Source organism: Manis javanica, chromosome 8, assembly GCF_040802235.1.
Source record: "Manis javanica isolate MJ-LG chromosome 8, MJ_LKY, whole genome shotgun sequence".
In the NCBI taxonomy this organism is placed as follows: domain Eukaryota; kingdom Metazoa; phylum Chordata; class Mammalia; order Pholidota; family Manidae; genus Manis; species Manis javanica.
This window is the reverse complement of record NC_133163.1, coordinates 37440685-37463765: the sequence shown is the minus strand read 5'-3', so window position 1 is coordinate 37463765 and position 23081 is coordinate 37440685. Positions and strand designations below refer to the sequence as shown.

Here is a 23081-nt window from a genome sequence, read left to right as displayed (position 1 = left end):
GAACATTCTCCAGAATAGACCACATACTAGGCCACAAAAAGAGCCTCAGTAAATTCAAAAAGACTGAAATTCTACCATCCAACTTTTCAGACCACAAAGGTATAAAACTAGAAATAAATTGTACAAAGAAATCAAAAAGGCTCACAAACACATGGAGGCTTAACAACACGCTTCTAAATAGTCAATGGATCAATGACCAAATTAAAATGGAGATCCAGCAATACATGGAAATAAATGACAACAACAACACAAAGCCCCAACTTCTGTGGGACGCAGCGAAATCAGTCTTAAGAGGAAAGTATATAGCAATCCAGGCATATTTAAAGAAGGAAGAACAAACACAAATAAATAGTCTAATGTCACAATTATCAAAATTGGAAAAAGAAGAAATAATGATGCCTAAAGTCAGCATAAGGAGGGACATAATAAAGATCAGAGAAGAAATAAATAAAATTGAGAAGAATAATACAATAGAAAAAATCAATGAAACCAAGAGATGGTTCTTTGAGAAAGTAAACAAACTAGATAAGCCTCTAGCCAGACTTATTAAGAGAAAAAGAGAATCAACACACATCAACAGAATCAGAAACAGGCAAGGAAACATCATGACAGACCCCACACAGATAAAAAGAATTATGAGACTACTATGAAAACCTATATGCTAAGAGCTGGAAAACCTGGAAGAAATGGACAACTTCCTAGAAAAAATACAACCTTCCAAGACTGACCAAGGAACAAACACAAAATCTCAACAAACCAATTACCAGCAAAGAAATTGAAGTGGTAATCAAAAAACTACCCAAGAACAAAACCTCCCAGGCCACATGGATTTATCTCAGAATTTTATCAGACATACAGAGAAGATATAATACCCATTCTCCTTAAAGTTTTCCAAAAAATAGAAGAGGAGGGAATATTCCCAAACTCATTCTATGAAGCCAACATCACCCTAATATATTGTACATAAAAAAACCCTAAAGACTCCACTCCAAAACTACTAGAACTGATATCGGAATACAGCAAAGTTGCAGGATACAAAATTAACACACAGAAATCTGTGGCTTTCCTATACACTAACAATGAACTAATAGAAAGAGAAATCAGGAAAACAATTTCATTCACAATTGCATCAAAAAGAATAAAATAGGGGTGGGAGAAAGTGGTGGGCTATGCAACACAGAGAAGACAAGTAGTGATTCTATAACATTTTGCTCTGCTGATGTACAGTGACTGTAATGGGGTTTGTGGGGGGGACTTGGTATAGGGGAGAGCCTAGTAAACATAATATTATTCATGTAATTGTAGATTAATGATAACACAAAAAAAAGAGAAAGAACAGGGGGATTACTCCCTGATAGGATAAAACTAACTGCAAATCAACGATAAATGCATGCTTTACATATCCTTAATTTTGATCTTTTAAAGGCTGTCAGATAATCAGCTATGGAAGTACATTTTTCTGATAATATTCCTTTCTCTTAAAAAAAAAAGCAGTTCCTGTGTGGTGATCTCCAATAGGTTCTTCACAATGGTATAAAGGTCATATCAAAGTGTGGGCAAAGGGTTTGTTTGTGTTTATACAGAGGATCAAAGCCTAATTTGGCTACACAGAAAATGAATTAAGATACGATATGAAGAAGAATTTCCAACATCAACATCCTCTGGAAGAGTCATTCCAGAAGATAAACATCAAAAAACTTCAACAAAGATCCTGGCGCTGCTGCAGTTGTAGCTGCAGTCATCCCACCAGTTCCTGGACTTGCCATTGGAATGAAGAAGGAGATATCTAAGCTGGCCTATGCACACAGTAAAACAACAAATTTGACTGGATCTATACTGTTGGAACTCAACCAAGAATTAGGAGAAATGCAAGTTGCAGTGCTCCAAAATCTTGCGACTATAGACTATCTACTGTTAAAAGAACACATGGGATGTGAACAGTTCCCAGGAATGTGTTGTTTAAATTTGTCTGACTTTTCTCAAACTATTCAAAAGCAGTTAGACAATATCCACCATATCATTGATAAGTTTTCACAAATGCTTAGGGTACCTAACTGGTTTTCTTGGTTTCACTGGATATGGCTGGTAATTGTAGGTCTGCTTTTGTTATGTAGCTGTATTCCTATTATGTTAATGTGTGTATGCAATTTAATTAGTAGTTTAAAACCTATACATGCTTATGTTACTCTACAAGAAGATATGTCAAAGAAATAATCAATCTTCCCATGTTTTCTTCCGTCTGCTACTTCTATAGCTTTTCTTCTTCCTTCCTAATTACAACCCTTTAGTAGAATTCATGCCTCATCTCAAAAATTACCGAGTATCATAATTCTTCCAAGTGGTAAAGATACCTCAAGACAAATGCTGGGCATAGAAGCCACAGGGCATAAATCTGCAAAGAAGTAAAAAGCTAACCTTTTCAAACAATATTGCTTCTCTCTCACTTACCAACTTTACATTTCCCTGTATGGCCCCGGAAGATGACAGGTTAGCCAGAGACGGTAAGATTCCTCAAGGGAGGAACAACCTAAGACAGGCACAGTCGCAGGGGGGCCATCAGGTGAGAAATTGGGGATCAACAGAGGTGAGGCTTAGAACCTCACCCCCCTGTTTTGAGAGAAATCTTCTGCATCTGTGGATGTTTTGTTGCCCTTGTCTAGCTTGGATTAATGCTTAGTCTACAGGCACACACCTGATCATCTACATTTGCCCTCTCACAGCACTAAACTATGTTTTCCACCTTAATCTTGCATTTACCTACCACTTCAGCATTTTCTTTAAAAAAATAATAATAATAATAATAGGGGAGAAATGTGGGATTCACATACAAATCAAGTATAAAAATCAAATGAATAATCATATCCGACTTCATTGTTTATAGTTCATGATGTGTGATCAGAACTGAAAGTTTCTGTGATATGACTGCCCTTGCACTGTTCACCATGTAAGAACTTATTCACTATGTAAGAACTTGTTCACCATGTAAGAACTTGTTCGTTATGCTTCAGAAGATTGGAGACTGTTGAGATATAGGCTTGGGGTTGATTAATGACTGTGCATTGAGTCCCCTATACAGAATTTTATTGTTGTTAACAACCATTTGATCAATAAATATGAGAGATGCCCTCTCAAAAAAAAAATTATACAGAAAATTCAATAGTCACTACTGTGTTGTTAGGTGAACTTTCCACCACAGTGCCTAATTCAGATTACTGATTTTTTCCACATGGTATGATATTTTAAAGAGAGGGAGTTATATTCAATATAGTATCCAAAGTAAGAGACTTTCCTTATTTCATGATTCAACCACATAACCTTTCAATTAGGCCACAAATTGTATTTAATTCCTTGGTAATTTTAGTTTCACCCATATGTTAATACTGGACATTTTTATGGCCAATCCTCAAAAAGTACCCTCCTCTGTATTATCACCTTTTTTATAAGACTTTCTTGATTCTGTACTTCACACCAATTTTAGCTGCTCCTTCATTTTCTGCTTCATTTCACTCCATACTTTCCAGTCTTTCTGTGCCCTTCTCTGCACTCCAGTGGTTTTCTGCCTCTATCCCAACCTCTGAGCACTTAGCTCGCAAATCCCTGGGGTTCCACTGGTGGAAGATAATATCAAACACATCAAATGAATAATAGAACACAGCAGGGTTAAGGGAGAACTTTCAGTCATCAGCCTTCCACCTTTCTAACTAATTTCCTTACTTGCTAAGCCCCTCAGGCCACGATAGCATAAGGAACAATATCCAGGAGACATCTCTATGTTATTAACTCTTTACTATTTTGTTGTGGAATCCCACGCTAAAGAGAGGATGCTATTAGCATAAAAATAATATTTTTCAATGATAAAGTCATTTAAAATACGAATCAATTCTCTCATTTGATCATCACTAAAGACAGTGATTAAATAACTCAGCTAATAATCTTCCCTACCTCCTTCCATTCTTACTTTGTAAACAGAAAAGGGTTGATCAAAGAACTTTCTTGTCCAAGTGTACACAACCATTAAGTGGGAATGACAGCGTGGGAATACAGACGTGTAATATCCAGCTGCGTGGTGTTTTACCTACATCTTGCATTCTCACACAGGAAGTTATGGTAGAGTTTACAAAAAAAAAACACCTCTTGTTATTTTCCTTCCTTCATCCACACCCCTTGGCCATGTGACTTTGTAGCTCTTCTCATCAAGAGATTAGGTCTACTACCCCAACCCTTAAGCTGGCTGTCATTATGACTTGCTTTGGCCAACAGAACTGGTGTAAATAAATGGCATTGTATCAGTTCTAAGCCTAGACCTCAAGAGGCACAGCGTCTCCATTCATGGTCTTGCAACTCAGCCCAGTTGCCATAGGAAGAAAACCTACTCAGCTTTTTGTTGATGACAGACCACAAGAGCAGCCCCATGGGTCAGCCATTTGGGCCATCCCAGACCAGTTCAGTAACCAACCAACTCAGCAGCCTACAGATGCGTGGGAAAATTTAGCTGAAATAAGCAAACCTAGTCCAAGTTAGCAGAACCACCCAGCTGAGCCATAGATTCATGAGTTAAAGAAATGGTGGTTCTTAAATCCACAAAGTTTTGGGATGGTTTACTATGCAGGGAAAAAAGCTAACTAATACTAATGGGGAGAAAGCTAATATGTATTTATGTGTGCACAGAATTCATATTTGGGATGACTTAAGACTGGGGGCATTATAGATACCTACTAGATACAAAGGTCCCATTTTAACAAGACATTATCCCAAACAGGTAAGATATGGTTATGTAAAATAACATTTAACATAGTTGTCAGGTATTATTTACCTTTTGTATTGGGAAATGTATTGCTCTTGTTGCTTTGCATGGATTCATGCCAGTGAATAGTCCATGAGAACAGAGAACTCAAAGTTATCACTTCAAATATCTCCTATCTCCTAAATATTTCCTCAAATCCAACCTCACCTAAAATCTTGCCATCACCCTAACTAACTTCATTATCCACATGGAAGATACTTCCAACAACCCAATGTCACAGTTTTTCATCATTTTATGTTCAACAATCATTCCAGTTTCCCTCAGACACCCAGTCCCATGGTTGTAATCTGAAATGTCATATCCTAAAACTTTGTCCACTTCTGAAACCTTGAATTGAACCATCCTGCTATCTGACTACATCCTCTTTCCTGTTGAACTAAATGGTCTAATTACATCAACTCCAATAGCAATTCAACCTTACTAAACTTCCAGTCCACTGATCTCCTTTTTTCCAGTCTATGACCCTTCTGCATTCCCCACTTTCTTCCTTATGCATCCCCACTATTTCAGTAATACAGTAACCCTGAATTCTTTAGCATCTCTGTCTCTTCCTTATAACCTCTATCAAAATATGAATGTTGACTCAAATATCAGCTTTCTTCATGCCTGTGTTAAGAACTGTTCAAGAAAGTTGTGATATTGAACATACAATGGGGCAGGCTGATGATAATGAATTTATGGAGGAACCAGTCTCAAAGCACCTCTGAACTTACCTACCAATTTTACTGTTTTCCTTATGTTCATCAATTCACTATATTTCAAACTTTCTCCATGCTGCTCAAAATTCTAACCACTTCCCCTTCAAACCATACCCTTCCCATGAACATTTAAACATAGCATGTCTACCCTGTTTTTCAAAAAAGCTACTATCCCCCTTCCACCTCCCATTCCAAACCTTGTTCCTGGTCATCTTCTAATATCTAAGTAAATGTAATCATTAGCCATTTGATTAAGCAAATTAGAAACCAAGAAATATTCTTTTCAACCTTCTCTCTGACATCCCCCATACCCAATTTACCTTCAAATACTATTAATTTTAACTCCTAAATACTATCACTCATCTACTACTTCTCTCCATCTCCACTGTCACCACCTTAGACTATGCTACGAGCATCACCCTCCTGGGCCCATAGAATCTTCCTAATAAGTTTCAAGGTACTCATTTGACCCCATCCAAACTGTTCTGAACACTATGCAGTTACCTTTTCAAAATCAGTCCTAGATTAAAATTAGATGATAGCTTCCTGTTGTTCTAAAATCTCTTTTAGACCTGTATGGTCAGGCCCTTGCTTTACCACTCTAACCACATCCTTCCATGCTCTTAAGCTCACCCTCCATCTAGCTTTCAATTCTTTCAATATGCCATGTCCTCAAACACAGGGCCTATGCACTTGCTATTCTTTTTAAATGGAATGCTCTACAACTCTTTCATGCCCCTGTCCATAGCCTAGTTAGCTCTATTCATTCTTCAGATCTCAGTTTAGTCACTGTTTCCTCAGGGAAACTTTATTCTCCAGTTTAAGTCAGGTCATCTCATTATACAACCTCAAAGGACCAAATACATTCCTTTCATGACTTTGTCTGTTTGTGATTGTGCACCCACGTCATGTTTGTTCATTCCTTTATCCCTAACACACTCTCTAGCACTCCCCAGCATGCAGTAGGCACCAAACATCTATGGAAAGAATGACTATGTTAATTAAAGAATAAACTAACCGATGTACAAATGTCCTATAATTCCTGACTCCTCCAGCACTGATATTATAATTAATAATTAATAGTTCTTTCATGTTCATGGGTGGCACCACATCAAGCAACTGGATAGAAACCACAAAACAATAATACGCATTGGATTCTTATTCTAAATAGACTTTACACATGAAATACTACATAGTCCATTTCCATTTCCTTTTTTAGAACATAATATAAGATTGAAAGAAAATTGCAAACTGTATTTGTTATCGGAAACCTCTAACCCAGATAAAAGTTCTACTGCCTCCTTCTTAGTCAGAACTCACTGCTCCAACTCATGCTACCAAGATATCCATGGAGAAATAATCCTAATTTCTCTATGCATTAGTTAACATGCTTCAGTAAAGGACCTCAGTTTAAATAACTTGTATATACCACCTGTTCTAGCCAATTATGTTCTTATCAAAACAGTGTCAAAGAAAGATGATAGATTAGATAGACATATAGATAGATAGATGATAGATAGATAGATAAATGATATAGATAGATGATTAGATAGATAGATAGATAGATAGATAGATAGATAGATAGATAGATAGATAGATAGATAGATAGATACATGATAGATGATAGATAATAGATAATAGATGAAAAAGAGATATCTATTTTCAGCAATATCCATTAACATACTAAATTCTTAAGTGCTTCTTGTTGTGAAAAAGACTGTCTTTAAAATCCAGTAGGTCCACAGACTGATCAAAATATGCACTCTAAGAAAAGGCATATTGTCTAAGGCTCAGTTAGATTTTTTTTCAAGCATTATTATACATGCTTTAAATCCTTCAATAACCTGTTGCTGCCTTTACAATAAATAATCCAAACTCCTCAACACAACCTGCCCATCTCTGTAGTTTGTGTATCTGTCTTCTGCTCTCTGTACTCCACTCACAGAAAATTACACTTTCTTCAAACATTTCATATTCTTCACTTGGGAGTTTCCAAACATGATACTTGAACACTCTCCCCGACCCACCAGCCACTCCTTTGCGTGGTTAATTCTTCATTCATCTTTCAGATCTGGGCTTAAATGTCACCTCTTCAGAGACTTCCCCTAACTACCCTATGCAAAAATAGATGAAGACTATTGTTTTGTAGTATGAATGATTGGTCTCAGAAATGCTGAGGGAAAGGTGCAGTGGACAATGAGAGCTGCTGCAGAGCCAGGGCAACGTGGCCAGGATGGACCATGTGTTGGTGGATGTCACAAAGATTCAGGACAGGGAGTCAAGTGATAAAGAAGAAGGGGAGAGAAAGTATATGATTTCACTTATTTATGGAATATAAAAACAAAGCAAAACACATCACTAGTCACCAGAGAAATGCAAATCAAAACCACAATGAGATATCATCTCACACCAGTAAGGATTGCCATCATCCAAAAGACAAACAACAACAAATGTTGGCAAGGTTGTGGAGAAAGGGGAACCCTCCTACACTGCTGGTGGGAATGTAAATTAGTTCAACCATTGTGGAAAGCAGTATGGAGATTCCTCAAAAAGCTCAAAATAGAAATACCATTTGACCCAGGAATTCTACTCATAGGAATTTACCCTAAGAATGCAGCAGCCCAGTTTGAAAAAGACATGTGCACCCCTATGCTTATCGCTGCACTATTTACAATAGCCAAGATATGGAAGCAACCTAAGTGTCCATCAGTAGATGAATGGATAAAGAATATGTGGTACATATACGCAATGGAATATTATTCAGCCATAAGAAGAAAACAAATCCTACCATTTGCAACAACATAGATGGAGCTAGAGGGTATTATGCTCAGTGAAATAAGACAGGTGGAGAAAGACAAGTATCAAATGATTTCACTCATCTGTGGAGACTAAGAACAAAGAAAAAACTAAAGGAGCAAAACAGCAGCAGATTCACAGAACCCATGAGTGGACTAACAGTTACCAAAGGGAAAGGGACTGGGGAGGATGGATGGGAAGGGAGGGATAAGGGAGGGGAAAAAGAAAGGGGGCATTATGATTAGCATGCATAATATGGGGGGGCATGGGGAGGGCTGTACAACACAGAGAAGACAAGTAGTGATTGTACAGCATCTTACTACGCTAATGGACAATGACTGCAATGGGGTATGTGGGGGGAACTTAGTGATGGGGGGAGTCTAGTAAACATAATGTTCCTCATGTAATTGTAGATTAATGATACCAAAATCAAAATAAATAAAAATAAATAAACAAAGCAAAACAGAAGAAACAAACAGCATTAGACTCATAGACACTGAGAAGGGACTAGTGGTTACCAAGGGAGAGGGGTGTGGGTGGGGAAGGAGAATGACTTTTGAACCACTATGATGTATATTTGATAATAAATAAGAAGAAAGAAGAAGAAGAAGAAGAAGAAGAAGAAGAAGAAGAAGAAGAAGAAGAAGAAGAAGAAGAAGAAGAAGAAGAAGAAGAAGAAGGAGGAGAAGAAGAAGAAGAAACTGTGACAGATTGAAAGACATTAAGAAGACATGACAACTACAATGTGGTATCCTGTATTGGATACTGGAACAGAAAAAGAACAGTATTGGAAAAACTGGAGCTATACAATGAAGTTTGCAGTTTACCTAATGGTATTGTATCAATGTTAATTTCTTAGTTTTGATAAACATAACATGGTTGTATGAGATGCAACATTAAAGTAAGGCAGAGGAAGGGTATATGGGAACACCCTACTGTCTTTGCAACTCATCTATAAATCTAAAATTATTTCAAAATAAAAATTTTAAAATAAAAAAATAATTTAGTCAATAGAGAGTAGACAGAAAAGCATATTGACAAGACTAAATGAATCACATTAATGATGGAACATTAATGAAGAACACTTCCCTTCCCAGCACTTCCAGGCTCACTCCCCTAATATTACAGCATCGCTGTGCCCTGAGCTAACATTCCCAGAGCTACCGTGCTCCAGGACCATACACTCATACCTAAGGTCCCATTGTTTCTCTTCCCACATTCCAAAAAATGTCCATCCTTATGTTAAATCTCCCATCACTAGAGGTTACTTGAGTCTCTTTTCTTTGCAACTACAAAAAAATTCCTAACCTAACAGTTACATTTAGCCCATAAATGCTTTCGTACATGCCTCAATTCCTGATCATCCCAGTTACAACCTGTGTATCTTATTTGCCCTGTGTCATTTTTATTTGTAGAGCATATCACTATTGGAAATTACACATATACTTTTTAAATTTGTTATGAATGTCTACTGTCTATTTTTCACCAAAATGAAAATTTTGACAAAGAAAGCTTTAATATTTCCTCCAGCTTGATTAAATTCTAGGCAGGCTCTTTCCTGACTTCAGGACCCTGACCTCTCTTTTCTCAGAGCATTTTCTCTAGAAAACTTTCAGTTATAAATTATTTCTCTCCCCCTTCAAGATAAAAATCTTCTCCCAGACTCCTGCCAGTTTTACAACCAGAAATGTCTTTCTCAGGGACTTGGGAGCCATCCCTTTGAAATGTAATCAATAAAAATACCACCCAATCTCTGTAGGAGTGTAGAAGCCTAATTTTGATAACACCAATTAGCAAACACAGATAGCTTAGTCATACCAACCAACCTCCCTGCCTTTTGTTTCAGCAGAGTTGACTTCTCTCCCCTATTGCAATAGTTTTGAACAAAGTCTTCCTTGACATTTTTAACAAGGGCCCAGTGTAATTTCTCTTTGACAGTTCCATGAAGATAGGGGAGGATTTGTTTTATGTGTTTGTTCACTGTTAGATTCCCAATATTTAGAATAAAAAAAGTAACTCAATACATATTTGTTGAGTAAATGGATGAATGAAATCATGCAAGGCTTTTTTTTTTCTTTTTCATTTAAAGGACAACATTGAGAGAAAAATAACTCCCTCTTAGGTTATTCTGGTATATTTCTGAAAGTACCACCCCATCGCAAAAGTCTAAGCATGGCTTATTAATCAAACTGAAGAGCAGAGATGACCAATCCAAGTGATACAACTTTATCATACACATTAACAGGCTGTGCATATGCAGATTGTATTTCCTAAATCTGATCACTTTCTTTGCCAATACAGGTGAAACTGTCATTAAATAGATGTGCTATTATTAAACTTGTTAGATTTCAATATGGAACACAAGAAGTATAATTGGTCCTAAAATTTTAGCAGAACCATATTTGAATTAAATTATACTAACCTAATAATTTGTAATTATCATAAAACAATTGTTGCACAAGCTCCTGTCATCTCAGCCTGTTCACTCACTATAGCCAAAACAATTGCAACATCCACAAAAACTCAAACAAAAACTTTTGAGTATGGCCATTCATAACTCAGTACAATCCTGTGTATGAATGTAAATGTATAAAATGGTTGATTTTTACTGACACAATGACCTAAACACAAATCACAGTGAAAACCAACATCTTCGGGAAAAACACATACCAGGCATATTGTAAGGCCCTTTCTGTGTGTGTCTACAATGCTGACCAAGAAAACATTCATACTCACAAGATTATCACAGACCATGGGTGTTATCATTAGAATCAGAAGAATACAGAGTTGAAATCACTGCTTATCACTAGGGCTGCATCAAGCATCCTCTGCCACAGGATTTGACCTCCTAGCAGTCTGTGTAGCAGTCCACAGAGTTGAGCTCCTGTGTCCTTACTCCAAGGGTACAACTCAGAGGTGAGCAAATTAGACTTAATGGGCAGGTTCTGGAATCATCTTGACTTAAAAACACTGAGAACTAAAATTGTCTAACCCTCACACTCAACCTGGATACACAGAACTGAAACCACACCTCACTGTCTATGTTAACATGACTTGTTGCTAGTCGTCTGTCTTCCTTAGCATGACCTCCTTGCCCAGGCAAATGGTTTGATTTTTCATTACAGGAACTTCTCAAAGATCTATTAACTCCTCAGCAGAAAGCATCAACACGCAGTTTATGCCCTAAGACTCCTTGAACACTTTGCCTCAAAATCCTCACCTTGCTGTTTCCACAATCCTGGACTATTATATCATGATCCTTAAACCTTACCCAGCTCTAACAAAGCTCACTCCCCTAACCCCTCCCTGCTTTGAAAGAACCATCTGAAATCAAATTTCCAGTCCTTAATAAATTCTCTCCTTTTTTGCTCTAAGATGCTACAAAGTTTTGTAAGATAGTGTTCTCCCTTATAACGTCAGCAATAAACTCAACTCAGCTTTGTCTTATCAATGGGTTGTGCTACTAATGTTTAGGGATACAGTTTTGACACCTCATGCTCCACCTTCCCCATTACCTATCATAACAACACAGGCACAGCTTTCAGAGCCCCACAGGGGATGCTCGGAGTTGTATCATCCAGAGAACATGTAAGCTATGTTGTCCTAACCAGATTATAGTTCATTAAAAAGTATTCCCAGTTCAGATGCAATTTACTGATCAGAAGTCTTTTTAAAATATCAGTAATATTGCCTAGAAATATAGGTAACATAGTTCCTTCATCAGTTCCCAGGGGATCAAAGGAAGACAGTTTGCCAAAGGTATAATTCCCATGCAGAAGGAGAAACAGCTTTGTTAACCCTTTACCCACAATGTCAAATAAACAGACTTCTTAACAATTAACTCCAATATAAAGATAAACATGTTCCTTGTGAGTTAACATATGTTTTATGTGAAAGCACAGATTAAATTACAGAATAAAATGAAGCAAAAAAAAGATCAAATAGTGTAAGGAAAGAGGTTTAGAAATTCCTTCAAAGAAAAGTAAGGAAACAATGTATTCTCAAGCATAGGGATAATTACTATGCAGAGAAACAGTAAAGAGCAATTTAAACACAAGTATCCACAGTTAGTTAAGGTAAAAAATTTTTAATGGTTTTTAAATTTTTAAGTAGTAATCAAGACCATGTGGTATTGGACAAAGAAGAGACAAATAGATCTGTATGCTTTGCCTGTATATCAGTCATTCCCTAATGCTTAACAATAGAATATATTCATCACAAACAAAGACCGATACAGATAAAAATTTCTTTTCATGTAAGCAACAAAATCAGATAACGGATTCTCAGTGCTGTCATCATTGCTTGTTATTTCTCATCCTCTCAGAGATAATTCTCTCAGACAGACTGTTTTTTTCTCTGTGAAAAATTAATGAAAATAATATATTCCAGTAACATCACCAAATTTGACAAATGTAGGAAGGATGTCTATCTTTAAGTCTGTATATTACCCAACCTCAATAACATTCTGTACTACCAACCCCTGGAACAGAATTTAAGGACCATCACTACCATGTTCCAGTTTGGAAGCTGGGGGTGACTCTTAACCATTCTCCAAATCTTTTCCTCATCTCCTTCCTCACACCATTGAATAGTTGGTGAGAATATCAATAAACTGATTCTGAAGTTTATATAGAGAGGCAAAAATAGTGCAAAATAGCCAACATGATATTGAAGAAGAACAAAGTTGAAGAACAAATACTACCCAACCTCAACACTTGCTATAAAGCTATAGTTATCAAGACAGTGTGATGTTGATGAAAAAAGAGACAAATAGATCAATGGCACAGAATAGAGAGCCCAGAAATAGACCCACATAAATACAGTCAACTGATCTTTGGACATCCAAATGTGAAAAATGAATCTAGTCACAGACATTATACCCTTCACAAAATTCACTCAAAATTGATCGTAGACCTAAATGTAAAACACAAAATTATGTAAGGTAACATGGGAGAAAATCTGGGTGAACTTAGATATGATGATAACTTCTTAGATACAATATCAAAGACACAATCCATGAGAGAAATAATTAATAAACTAGACTTCAGTGAAATTAAAAACTCGGCTCTATGAAAGATACTGTCAAGAGAATGGGAAAAAAATCCACAGACTGGGCAGAAAATATTTGCAAAAGATATATCTGATTAATTAATATTATCCCAAATATACAAAGAACTCTTAAAACTCAACAATGAGAAAATTAATGATCCAATTAAAAAACAGCAAAAAATCTGAACAGACACCTCATCAAAGAAGATATTCAGATGACAAATAAGCTATAAAAAGATGACCCATATCATAAATCATCAGGGAAATGAAAAATGAAAAAGAGGTACCACAGCATACTTACTAGAATGGCCAAAATCCAGATACTAACAATACCAAATGCTGGTGAGGATGTGGCCTGACAGGACTCTCATCCATTGCTAGTGGGAACGTAACTTTTGAAGATAGTTTGGCAGTTTCTTACAACCTGGCTGCATATAATAAATAATAAACCTGGCTGCAAATAATAAATAAATGCAAAAATTTGGAAACCTACACAAGAAAGTTTATAGCAGCTTTATTAATTGTCAAAACTTGGAAGTAACCAAGATCCTTTAGTAGATAAACAGATAAGCTGTGTTAAATCCACACAATGGAATGTTATTCAGCACCAAAAAGAAGTGAGCTACCAGCCATGAACAGACAGCTAATAGCTGGAGAAACCTTAAGGAACCCCATGAAAGAACCTTCAATGCATATCACAAAGTGAAAGAAACCCACTTGAAAAGGCTATCTACTGTATGATACAAACTATGTGATATGCTGGAAAAGGCAAAACTATGTAGACAGGAAAAGGATCAGTGATTGCTCAGGATATGCAAGGAGGAAGGGATGAAGAGGAAGAGCACAGAGGATTTTTAGGGCAATGAAACTATTCTACAAGATACTCTAATGATGGATACATTTGCCCACACCCAGAGAATGTATAGTTATGGACTTTGGGCGATAATGATGTGTCAATACAGTTTCACTGATTGTAATAAATGTACCACTCTGGTGGGGAATGTTGATAATGGGGGAGGTTACACATATGTGGGAGCAATTTCTATATGGGAACTCTCTACACCTTCCTTTCAATTTTGCTGTGAAGCTAAAACCACTCTTAAAAATAAAGTCTATTTAATCAGCTGGGCAAACACACTGATAAGGAAAATCAATCAGTTCCAAGGTGAACCAAGGCAATGTTTTACGGATTTAATAAGACTAAATCTAGGAAGATTAAAAAAGAAATACTATGTGATCACTACCCATACTATTCAAACATTATTTTAAATTACCTATAAGCTTTAAATGAAAAGTAATGGCAACAAAACTGTATTAAATAGCAATTTCTGACATGCTATTCTTGGTAGGGATCTGAGATTTAATAGAAGGGAGAAAAAGGGATCAGAGGTTGACAAAAGTCACTGAAATCTGCAAGCACAATTAGCCTCTTTCATTTCCAGTTCTTGTTTTAATGGCTAGATAAGAGATAAAAATTTGCAATGTAAACATGTATGCTAAAACAAAATAATGCAGTGGCAGCTTGGCAAGCATAGTTCATTAACAGGTAGTAGTTTAGAAAATTGTTTTCCACTAACTTTTCTGAAAATTAAAAATATTTACACATAGGTTCACCCAACTATCCAAAGGTAGGACATTCCTATAAAACCTTTCATAATCCAAAATATTGTAAAGCAAATTACCCCCACTTTCTCAAAGTTCAGGTTATGCCACTTTGCCTTTATGAAAGATCTACATTACTGCCTGTTTTTGCTAACTAAAGTAAATCTGAAGAGAATTTTTGCTTTTACAAAAAAAAGTATACCATACTAAGGTTAGGTCTTTTGTAAAAGCACAATGGCATAATCCAAACTTTTGGAAAGCGGGGGATCCTTGTACTTCCACTTAGCTGTTTTTGTCCTATTCATTTCGCTTCCTAAAACAATGCATGAGTCATCTTTTTCCCAATTGCAATTTGTTCTGACTTATTTTATCATGACCACTTACTAATACCACTCATTGTCCTCTGAATCCCCTGTGTATCATGTTTCCCAAATCCACTTACACTACCAAAGTGTGTCACCTGCAGCTGCCCCATCTCTAATATCCTATATTCAGCTCTCCCTAACCTCCCAGAGATCAAGCTCTGTGGACCTCCCAGAACTCCGTTCAGATCCACACCACCAAAGAACTTAATTCCAACCCTTGGATTCTTAGTGAGGACATCTTTATTCCATTATGGTTTCTAGGAAGTTTGCGTTACTTCTTTTCAAACAGAATGATTTCCTTTAATGGATAGTCCTTCCTGCCTTACAATTCTCTTAAAGAATCACTTTTCCAGTTTGCAAATTCCTAGCATATCAAATTAGCTTCATAGAGCACACTTGATTAAGACAATCTTGAAAATAAAGTGCTAAGTCCTCTAAATCATCACGCACCTGCATCATGTTAAAGGATTCCACTGTGATTTCTAGACTCATGCTCTCCTATTCCCAAAGCACCAGTAGCTCACTTCCTCATTTTTAAATTCTATTTTGTTTCATCTCATTAAATAATTTACTAAAACCTTGCTAACACTTCACTGCTTCAGGTCAGGGAGTCGCCAATATGCACTCAGAGTAACGAAGGATTTGGATTTAACAAATTCTTCACTATCGTTAAACAAAATTCTTCAATATCTTATATAAAAAGTTCTATATTTCAGCACCATATCTTCCCATGATAGAGCACCAAATTATTAAAAAGGGCATTAGTTACATGATTACAACTGTATACTCTACTACCTTTTTTGCTTTGCACAAAGAGCTTTATAATCAAGCTGAGGAAATATATACATGAAATAATAATATCCCTTCAAACATGCAGAACTCTACAAGAAAAATTCATTCACATCTCTTTTCCCATTTATTACTTATAACTGCCTTGTGATTAAGTCAGACCTTCCTTCCCATTTTTTACAGATGTGAAAACTGAGAGCCAGAATAACCATCCCACAGGCTCACAACAAACACATCCCAGAGAAGGCATAAGACCCAGATCCCATGACAAAGGAGACAGTGTTCACAAACACAAAGCAATTAAGGAAAAATAATTTAAATTATATTAATGTACATGTATGCACAAAGTGAAGATCAAATACAGTAAAGATGTTCATTAGAGTTGCTTGGGAATAATTATTAAAAAAAGAGACAACAGGCCCAAAATGGAGTCACTTGTGCTAAGCCCACATCAACAAATCAAGAGGTCATATCTAACATATTGCAGTTTCAGCCTATCTGAGGAATGGAATCTTAACCTGTCAGTCTGGAATTACCTGGTCAGCACTAGTGAGATTATCTGCCTGCTAGACCCCCTGTCTTCCCCTAAAGGGAGGTGACCTTGCTTGAAATTCTCCACTCTTGTTAGTAAAACTTTCTTGTCCCACTCTCTTCTGTCTATAAAAGTCTTCACTTTTGTACATCTCCTCAGAGCTCCTTTCTGTTGGCCAAATGGGATGCTGCCCAGTTCATAAGCATTGCATAAGTCCAGTAACACCTTTAAAATTTATTCAGTTGAATTTTATTTTTTAACATAATGTGGGAAGGCTTCCTGAAAGAAGTATGTTCCAGAAAGTTGGATGTTATATAATAGATAATAAAGAGCCAATCTACAGGAACTGAACCAGAAAGAAGACCAAAAATGCATCAATTAGTCTGAGCAAAGAAACTAGTAGACATGTGGATAAATATAAATAAGCACTAAAATTAAATAAGACAATAACATAATAAGACAATGAGGTACAAGAATATAAGAGAAAATGAGGTAAGAGAAAGGTAAAATTAATGTGCAACCAAAATACAAAATAATAATAATCTGAAAGATGAAACAATAATTTGAAAAAGATCCTTAAATTATTTAGGAGAAGGGTAAAAATACTAAGAAGTCAAAACTGGTGCTAAAAATGTTAAGAGTAAACAATTAACACTTGCATCTACCTACCACTTCAGCATTTTATTAAAAATAATAATAATAATAAGGGAGAAATGTGGGATTCACATATAAATCAAGTATAAAAATCAAAAGAATATTCATATTTGACCTGATTGTTTATAGTTCATAATGCATTATCAAAACCAAAAGTTTCTGTGATGAATGTCCTTGTACTGTTCACCATTTAAGAACTTATTCACTATGTAAGAACTTGTTCACCATGTAAAAACTTGTTCATTATGCTTCAGAAGATTGGAGACTGTTGAGAATTAGGCTTGGGGTTGATCAATGATTGTGCATTGAGTCCCCTATACAGAATTTTATTGTTATTAACAACCATTTGATCAATAAATATGAGAGATGCCCTCTCAAAAAAAAAAAAGAGTAAACAATTAACAGAAAAGCTTCCAAACCAGAAGAGGGAATCTGTAAGATTAAAGAAAGATTTAAACAATTCAAAAGATAGCAGAAAAGAAGAAAAAAAGAAAAGCAATGAAACAGCATTTTAAAATGGAAAATACTAAGAAAATCAAAAATCAAAATGTAATTGATCTCAATAAATATACACAGATTAAACTTACCAGTTAGAGAGATTCTCAGTATCTATTTACTCTTTAAAGATATAACTAGAGCATAATGGCTTAAAAATGATAAAAAGCCTAAGGATAGAAACATATATACAAAATACTATACAAAAGCTAATTTAGCTCTATTACTATCAAGCCAAAGAGACCTTAAGCAAAAGAAGCATATTAGAGACAAAGAAAGTTAGAAAATAACATTGAGGAAATCTCCCAAAAAGTATAGCAAAAAGACAAAGAATTGTAAAATATAAGAGCTAATTAATTAATTAATTAAAGGACTAGTCAGTAGGTACAATATCTGAATAAAAGAAATTCCAGCAAGAGAAAAAACAGAGAAAAGGAAGGGACATAGGTGGAGAAAACCAACATATGGAAAAAACATCAAGATGTATGATGTTTTTGAGACTGAAAAAAGGCCACTCAGTCAGCGTCTGGCAAAACTGATGAAAATGGACCCACACTAAGGCATATCATTGGAAAAATTTCAGAACCACGGGACAAAGGAGATACACCAAATTTTCAGAAAGAGAAGACAGGTCACAAGTTAAGAATCAGAAATCACAAGTTTCTTAACATAATTATTAGAAGGTGGACTGCAATGGCACTATGTCCTTCAAAATTCTGAGGAGAAATTACCTTAAGCCTACAATATTATTGCTAGCCAAACTGTCCATCAAGTCGGAGAGGAAAGTGAAGAGAGACTTGTTTATGAAAATGATGTTGACAGAATATTGCTAGCGTCAATGTAATGAGGGGAGATTTAGACAACTGACAGAGAGCTTAGTGGTTAAATTTGTGACAAAGCTAAGCAAATGATAAAAGCAGACAGTTATCATCTACTCTCAGGAAAATGGAAAGTGCAGAAAAGGAAAAGTAATCATAGCATGTTTAAGGTTTAGCTATAAATAGCATATCTGTAATCACTCTGATATAAACACCTAATATTTATTGACCCAAAGGGCTGTACCTGAACTGTGAGAATAAGGAAATAGTGCATGTAGATAGTGAGGATAGGGAGAAAAGGTACTAAAACCTCATATCTATACTGAGAAGCTAAAGCTATAAAACCAAGAGGTAGGTACATAATCTTGTTTGGTGACATGGAAGCAAATAATAAAATTAACTATTTGAAAGTGGCTGCCTCTAGGGTCTGCTTTTTAAAATAAGATATTGCCAGTTATTCTTCATAGAGGTTTTACTAATTCATACTCCTCTGAACAATGTATGAGAGTGTCCCACACCACCTTTTATCAGTTCAGATCCCCTAAAGAGTGATGCCAAGACAGGGTTAAACGTACAATAACTTTACTGAGATGCCTGAGAAGGATAAAGGGTAGAGGAAAGAGCCTTCAGCTCTCAATGCAAGTCTGACACCTGTGAAGAGAGAAGGAAGAATTGGGTAGAAAGAGCCTCAGACCACAGAACGGATAAATGGAGAGCCCCAGAACATAAACTGCTCGGCGGAGTTCTGCTCTGAGCAAGGGTAGACTAATCAGTATTTTTACCACCAGAGTCACTGGTTTGGGGGCAGCCTTGGGGAAATAACGGCTTCTATGTGTGAACTGCAGCAGATCAGAAAATACAGCAGCTGTCAGTCAACTATGTTGACTTGTATGTTGGTAATTAACAACTGGTTTTACAGAAAGAAAAAATACAAATTCTTTATTTGCAGCATTTGTGCCTTTCTGGGCGTAAACATTCCCACTATGCGCACTCTCAAGCTACCAGTGTGATAGCGTGTTGACTAACTGAATGCTGACTTTGAAAGAGATGCTAACAATTGACTTTCCCAATCCGGGAGTAGGTTCCAGCAAGCCTCAAACTGCTCCATAACAGGTTTTCATGAGAGGAGATGTGAACAGTACACCTCCTTAGCCACTGTACTCACCAACTAGGGTGCTCACAGAGTTTTGATCTTAATAGTATTAGATCACTAAAAACATCAATGTTGTATGTTTTACCTTGCATTTTCCTTAATGAATGAAGCTGAGGATATTTAATATATTTATATATTATATATAATGCATTTATTATTATGTAATATATTTAATGTTTTCTTTTCTTGAATTGTGCCAATCATTTTATTATTTTTATTAAAATCTTTATACTTCTGTTCTAATAACTGAAACCTTAATGTACTGATCTAAAAATATTAATCCATTTAGTAAGTAAAATATAAAAAGGGCTTATTATCTTTTTATTGTATGATTAACATTTTCAAAATTAACTCCAGAGAGTAAATAGGAAAGAAATAAATGTACCTTAGAAAGCTTCAGGTAGGTGGAATCTAAAGTTAGAAAACAAATTACTATGCTTCCTTTTATTCCCATAATTTTTAAAGTAACAACTACATGTACAGCATGAAAATACATGTCTACACTTAACTTTCAGGAAAATTGCTTTTATTAATATTATTAAAGTTGACTGAATGTAGAAAGTTTATGGGGAAAAAATTCACTGAAGTAAAGCTTTTATCTACTTCTACAGAATAACAACAGCAAAGACAAAAATGTAGTGGAGAATTTTCCATATGAGCAGTCCACAAGGACAGAGTGGGATCTTCAGGGAAATTAAGTCTGTAATGTTGTCATTATGAACACATTTTAATAATAGATGCCTTCTATATTGCTCATTTATATATTATTAGCTGAGATTATTGGTTGTATCCTATTAACGTGGTGCAGTAAGTTGAAAATCCCCCACTATTAAATCAGAGGCTAAAAAGCTCTGGATGAAGTGGCCTTTTAAGATATTACACATTTTCAGTATTCCTACTTGTGCAGATAACACTGAATGAACAGAACTTTGAATTAGACCAGACATCAGAAGTCAGCCAATGTAGTCTCTAACCACAAATGTACTTAGACACAATTTAAAATAAAGGCTATGAAGAAGAAACCAAAAAGACAAAAAAATCAAGAATTGCTCTTCCATAAGTCTTCTTATCTTTCTGTTAGCTCAAGCACTGCTACCATATTCATCTGCAAGGGAGGAGTCAGAGATCTATGGAGGCACAGAGTTTTAAAATGCTACAGTTTTCCAAAGAAAATACATCTGTTTCATCATCTTTCAATCACTTGTCTAGGTTGGAGAACTTCTTTTTGACTCTTAATGTCACTGCTTTTCTACTGCTCCACCTCCTCCAACCTCAACCTCCAACCAAACCCATTTTCCTGGTACTTAGTGTTTTCAACCAGAAATCAACAAAAAGCAGCAGGAAAATTAAGATAATCAAAAATGACCATTTATGGCAAATGTTTAATAGGGTGAAAGTTGCATATGGTGGCCAAAACAAAATTTGGATTATCTATAAATACCTCTTATCTTAATTTCTCAAAATATTTGATCCACAGTACTCAAAAAAGGAAACTTACCTCATCCACATTTTCAAAGGCATTGATGATGTCATAAGGTAAACAAGACAACAGATCGATCACAAACCAAGTTTTCAGATAGTTCATTCTTATCAGCTTAGGGTCAGAAATGACCTCTCCACCGGGTCCCACAAAGGTCGTGTGAAAATTTAAAACAATGTCAACCAGAAAAATAACGTCCACCACACTGTCCAGCACCAGCCAAGCTATGTTGTTCTGCTTCGTTTTGAAGGACACGTTATAGGGAACCATAATGGCGGTGTAGAAGGTAAGAATTAAAATCACCCAATCCCAAGTGGTTTTAAAAGCACAATAGTGTAAAATAATGTGTGGTGGCGTCTTTGGCGCTTCTTGTTTATACTGAGGAAGGATATCTGATCCCAGCTGAAGAACCTACAAGAGAGGAAATGTAAATATCAATGACTGGGATATCTCTGCAATTAGTAATTAATTCACACTTACTGGCAGCCAAACCACAGCCTGTCTATCATTAATCCTGGTTTCAAGGCCAGTCACAGAAAGGGTGTTCAGGAAAGTCATTTGGAGTCCAGTCTCTCTACGAAAGGTGATCTGTCTGCTGTGCCATCTGGCTTTTTCTCCAGAAGCTCAAACACGGAGGGCAAGGAGAGGGCAAAGGAAGAGGCAGAGCAGACCACTCCGAGTTGGTATGTGGTCATTTTAATACACAAGGAACAAACTGACTTAGAGGCAGCCATGAGATGAGTCGATCTCCACACCCACCCACCACAACTTTTAAAGTTTACATTGAGGCCTGAACTGGGTTTACACATATACCATCCAGATGGTTTCAACACCGTACTCTCTCAAGGCTACTTTCTTAAAAACAGCTCCTACTCTGGGAGCAGCAGGCAGAGGGCACAGTCTAAGGACAGGGGATGAGGTGAGGAGCTTCTGATTGCCCAGATTCAGCTCCAGAATCAACTGACAGCCATGTCCTCTCAATGACCTCCTCCAACATCAACACTTATCCACAGCACTGCTGGACATCCACTTCTGGGCGAGGCTTCTTCACACTCCCTTGGCAAGCCTGCCTCGAATCACATGTCTCTCTGATTGTCCAACAGTTATTTGGGTGACGCACTATTTTCCATTCTTCACACATATTTAGCACCTCAGGGAACACAGCTTTGATTCTGATGGCCTTGCTCAACCCCAGGACTCCACTGCTGGTGATTTCCCTGTTTAGCAGAACTCAGCAAGGGCCCTAATGACTGACAGAGTGATATCAGGGTTATAAATGGTCTGGCCTGCTTTTTCCTTTTCTCCCTTCAAACAGGACTTCAAGAATATTGTGTTTCCTGCACAAATGAAAATTCCCTTTAAAAAAATGCCAAATACTCAGATTTGCTTCTCTGTACTTTTTTGATGAAAGGAAAACTTTTAGTGCAAGGTTATATGAATCTTGACTTACTCTAATTTGGTCTAATTAAAAGGACAAAGAGAAAAAGCAGATGACAACAAGAGTAGAGGTCTGAGCAACTGTGGGTGAATGTGAAAACACAGGACTTAGCATAACCTTCCAGAACCTGAATCTGCGAAAAGGAGTTGAAGGAGCAGGTCAGAGGCCTCTGCTCCATGCCTTCAGTGAAGCTAAGGCTCAGATAGCCTATGTGTTAAGGAGTTTACATAAATGGGACTTTGATAATGTTTTTGGCAGTTTTGCCATCTTATTATCCAACTGCTCAGTGTCTCTAGGACAGTGACACCCAGGAGGTAGGAGTCAAGATGTCCAAAAATAAAATCATAAATGCATTAGACATTTGAATGTAATAGTAAATACACATACCTGTTAGCATGCAACTCATAT

At 36.4% G+C, this 23081-nt stretch overlaps 1 protein-coding gene across 1 annotated transcript in view; it reads right to left on the bottom strand.

Moving 5' to 3' along the window:
• The window catches only part of KCNH5 (potassium voltage-gated channel subfamily H member 5), a 320361-nt gene that overhangs the window by 241466 nt on the left and 55814 nt on the right, over nucleotides 1-23081 (bottom strand). Inside the window, exon 6 of the mRNA XM_037006649.2 lies at nucleotides 21254-21646. Coding sequence (XP_036862544.1) covers nucleotides 21254-21646 — 393 coding nt within the window. The remainder of the gene's footprint in view (nucleotides 1-21253; nucleotides 21647-23081) is intronic.